This window comes from Echinops telfairi, unplaced genomic scaffold (assembly GCF_000313985.2).
Source record: "Echinops telfairi isolate 266 unplaced genomic scaffold, ASM31398v2 ScPeMD7_7457;HRSCAF=8495, whole genome shotgun sequence".
In the NCBI taxonomy this organism is placed as follows: domain Eukaryota; kingdom Metazoa; phylum Chordata; class Mammalia; order Afrosoricida; family Tenrecidae; genus Echinops; species Echinops telfairi.
The window spans coordinates 43,283,879-43,288,600 of NW_022111357.1; the positions used below are offsets into that span (position 1 = coordinate 43,283,879).

At 60.2% G+C, this 4,722-nt stretch overlaps 1 protein-coding gene across 1 annotated transcript in view; it reads right to left on the reverse strand.

Annotated features, from left to right (window-relative positions):
• Positions 1–4,722, reverse strand: part of SKI (SKI proto-oncogene) — an 87,490-nt gene that overhangs the window by 76,108 nt on the left and 6,660 nt on the right. The window contains exon 2 of the mRNA XM_045299226.1: positions 9–256. Within this exon, the coding sequence (XP_045155161.1) occupies positions 9–256 (248 nt within the window). The remainder of the gene's footprint in view (positions 1–8; positions 257–4,722) is intronic.

A 4,722-nucleotide genomic window follows, 5' to 3' on the forward strand; every position in this document is an offset into this window, starting at 1 on the left:
CCCGGGACTAGGCCCCGCCCAGCCCCGCTCGTCTCTCCTCGGTCCTGCTCGGCCACTTTCGGCTCTCCTCGGTCCCGCTCGGTTATTTCCGGCCCCGCTCGGCCCACTCGGCTCCTTCGGTCCCGCCCGGCCCCGCTCGGCTCCGCTCGGCCTCCACCTCGACTCTGTTCGGCCTGGTTTGACCCTCCGGTCCGCAGGCTGCTGGGGGGCCGGCGGGGACGCAGCGCAGGGACCCTCTCCCGGTCGGGTTCGCTTCCTGCGCGTGTGGGCAGTCTCATGTACCCCCTCCGCCCCCGGGGCTGCCACACGCGGCTCCTGGCACAGCGGCAAATTCGCCAAGGGACGACCCTTTCCAGCCCGCGTGTCCTCCGGGGCACGCACCTAAGCCCCTCGCAAGCAGTGGACGCCAGTCACTTCATCCACAGCCCCGACACATGCACCTGACCCAGGGTCTTAACCCACGCTGGGGACCCCACACACCTCGCATGGGACGCCAGACAAGGCCGCCAGACATAAACACACCTAGCTATCCTCACACAGCATGGGATTCCATGCGCCCCACCCAAGGTCTGCATATAAAACAGGGGGTGCCACACGACATGATTGAGTCTCACATGAAAGACCTGCCACTCAACGTGACCCAGTGGTCTCCGCACACCCTGGGGTGCCCGCACACCACGGGACTCGCTGTATGGGATGCAGGAGTTAGCTTACGACCGGACCCAAGATCCTGGCAGGGGTACCTTACAACCCAACCTGGGGTTCCCTTGTGTGACTGGGATGCCACCCACAACATGATCAGGGAGTTCCCTCACACAAGACAGACACGACACAGCAGTGTGTCCCTGCCCATCGCTGGGATTCCATGTACCGAGCTTGGGTTCCCCACACAAAATAAGGTGCCACCCAACACAGCTTGAGGTCTCAACACAGGTCATGGCACAGCTTCCCCACACAGCACAGGGACTCCACAGTCTATGAGCTCAGGCCTCCACACAACGCAGCCCGAAGTCCCTCGCATGCCAGCGCCCCTGGGGGACACCACACAGCATGACCTGGAGTCCCCCTCATGTCACGGGAATGCCACACTACAAGACCTGGGGGTTGCAAGTCATGACTAGGATGTCAGGCCACAGGGTCTGGGGCCCCTGGGAACATGCCCTGCGACCCAGGCTGGGAGCCCAGCTGGTGCAGTGGTTACAGCTACCATCTCAGAAACCCAGAGGGGGGGGTCAAGTGAGAGAGCATGGACCGATGGCAACAGTTTGGGTGTTCCCGACCCGTACACCACAGGCACCCTGCGCAACACAACTTGCAGCTTCTCACATGACAGGATGTCACTCACCTTGGTGTCTCAACACACCGCAAGGACTCCCCTCACACACGCATGACATAGACTCCATTCAATGGCAGGAGACGCCACACACATAATACCCTCTGGCCCCTACGCACAATGGGGACTCTGCCATACGACCCACAACACAGCACCACACCACATGACCCGAGACGGCACACGTGGTGGGGACACGGCACCGCACCATCCGGGAGCCCCTCAGGTGACAGGCACGACATGACCTGAGCTGGGACTCACCTCACACAACACAGAACACAGCATCACAACCTGTGTTTCTCTGGGTGCTCTACACTCAGAGGCCTCGCACAAAACAAGGATGCCACACCACGTGACCCGGGGTGGGTCGCCCTCGCATGACAGGAAGGACTGGCACCTCACTCTGGGTTCTCACCCCTGATGAAGAGTCCATACAGCATGACCAGGGTCCCCACAGAGGATGGAGAAGCCACACAGGTAACTCAACATGCCCACACACGTTAGGATCACAATACCCCAGAAAGCCCCCCACACAGTGCAGATGTGGTGCACTGGGATGATTGGCAAGCAGCACTGGCCCCCGGCCCCCCGGTGCCTGTCAGCTATGCCGGCCCAGGACTTTTCCTGCTCAATGAGCCAAGGGCTGAGATGATTGGACCCACCAGCTACCACCCCACCCTGATCCACCAGTGCCAGACTCTCCATGGGTCCTCTGAGGCCAGGTGACAGATTAGGGAACCGCCAGGCATGTCCATCTGTTCCCACATGGGCTGTGTCATGGGAGACAAGTCCAAGGAGCCAAAGCCAGCCAGGCTGCCGGAGTCGCCAGAGAAGAGGCAGTGTGCAGCAGAGGCCCGAGTGGTGAGCCCTGGAAGTCGAAGGGTGTCATCTCTGGCCATGCGTACCCTCAGGCCAGGACAGTCCAGCCAAACAGGCTGAAGATGTCCGAGCTAGCCGGGCCTCTGGGGGATTCTGAAGAGAGAGCCACAGCGCTAGACAGAGGTGAGAGGACAACACCCAATTTTGGACTGGATGACCTTCCCTTTATGGTCAGCTGTTCTCAGCTCCCATGGAGGCCCCAGCTGGTCTCTGCATCTGTGGCCGGGGCTTGGGGGCCGTCAGGTAGCCCACACGTGGGTGACTGCGGACATACGCAGATTGTCCAGGCAGTGACTTGAGGTTCAGGGATGGAGCTCCAGGTTTGGAAAGCTGACCTCTTCCCGGCCCTCAGCTGTGTCCAGCGGATCAGCTTTCCTTTCCGTTGGCCCTCCACCCCACCCCTTCACTCTTCCCACCTGCTCCCACTGCCCGCCCAGCCCACAGCAGCCCTGTGCCACCGGGCTTCGTCTCATGCCCACACACGAGAAGAATCCACGAGAAGGAGGGCTCCCTTACCAGGGGGATTCGAAGACAAAGACAAAGCACACTCCCTGGAGCTGGCTTGGTTGGCCATGTTTGTTCACTTTCCAGAATCTTGCATGTCCTTCTGTCTAGATAGGGTGATCAAAGGAGGTGGCTGGAGGGCCCAGGTGGGAAGCACTTCCATAGCTAATATTCCTCCTGTGGAAGGGGACCCTGGCACGGGCCCAGAGCACACCCACAGCCGGAGGCCCCAGGCTGCCCTGCCCTCTTCCCTTTAGCAGGGGAGGGGTTGCTCCTTTCCCCCAAACTATGGACCCGCTAGTTAAGCTACCTGGGCGTGCAGGAGAGATGAAGGCATTGGTGCTGGGGGCCAGTACGGGGAAGAATGAAGGCCTAGTTAAGGACTGGGGAGCGGGGCATGGTGGGGTGTAGGTGAGGGGTGAGAGTGATATCCTGGTGATGGGGTGTTGTGGGGTTCAGATGAGGTCTGGCTATGGAAGGGGCCGTGGGGTTCAGTGGGTGTGCAAGTGAGAGGTAAGCGTTGGTGATGGGTCATGGGTGCACAGGTGAGGATGAAGGAAGCTGCCTTCTCCTTCCCTGGACCTCAAAGGCCTGCTGCACTCAAGATCCTGGGGTTTCTGGACCCCTCAGCCCCACCCAGGGTGATGGCAGCCTTGACTAGATGGTACCAGCCTGGCCCTATCTTTTTCTGGGCCAGCTAGTCTGCCTCTCTCCAACCTCCCGGGCACTAGTCCAGCCAGTTGTTCACTCCTGCTCACCATCCCCCTGCCACGGGCCAGGTCCCTGGGCTTCCGGGGACAGTAGACCTCTAGCTTGGAGGCAGTGGGAGATGGCAACAGGTCACCCAGGCCGCCCAGAGCCCACTAAGTTGCCACACAGCACTAGCTGCGAGCCATCAGCCCCAGCCATGCTCTGCCTGTGGGGCATCTCCACCAGGCCAGGCTGTACCCTGTGGAGGGCACGATGTTCTCTGCCCCCCTACTCCCTGCTGTAGATCCCCATCACACCACGCTCAGGGGCGCTGCTTCCAACACAGACCCTGGGCTGGGTGCTCCCGGAGACACCCCAGAGCTGGCCAGCCTCAGGGCCCTAGTGAGCACTCATTCACCTGCTCACAGACCGAGGCTGGAGCCTGCCATGCCCCCTGAAGAGCAGGTCTTCCCTCCGGACCGAGACACTAAGGAGCCAGCCGGGTGGAGGTCAGGGGGAACAGTACCCAGACAGAGGGAACAGCAGGCTCGGAGGCGCCAAGTTAGGGAGGAGCTTGGCACATGACAGAAGAGAAAGAGCTGCTTGGCTAGAATCCTACTCGGGCGAGGAGAAAAAGCGCCTTGCCTCTGTCCCTAGGCTGCCACAACAGAGATAGCCTAGCACCCGCGGATCGCTTTAAAGAATAGGCATTGATGTTCTCCGAGTCCCGGAGGCCCAAAGCCTAAAAGTTCAGTTCCTACTGAAGTGAGTGTCTTATAGCTCCTGGTGTCTGCTGGCAGTCTCTGGCTGTCCTCGGCGTCTGTCTGCACCCTGTGTGTCTCTCTGTGTCCAGTCTGCTCCTTGTATGACTCAGAAGGAATCCGATGTTGATCCCACCGAATGGTAGCCCTGATAGCACGGTGGGGCACGCATCGGACCACAAACCGCAAGGTCAGGGGTTCAAACTCACCAGCCGCTCTTGGGGAGAAAGATGAGGTTATGGGCTCCTGTGAAGATTTACTGCCAGGGAAACCCTAGGAGCTTCGGTCACCAAGAGTAGGAATATACCCGATAGCCCTGGGAGGGGCTGGATCCTGGGCCACGACCTCATTTGCATCAAAGACCCCTGAGTGCCTCTAGTCCTCCTGGGGAAAGGACTTCAACAGTTAAAGTGCCATCCGGTCAATTCCCACTCAGGGCGACTCTAAATAGGGTGCCCCGGGCTGTGACTCTTTACGGGAGCAGAAAGCCCCGTCTTCCCCCACAAGGCTTGGGGTCAGCAATCCAGCGCTCACTCAGCAGTGCCAGCAGCTTCCAGA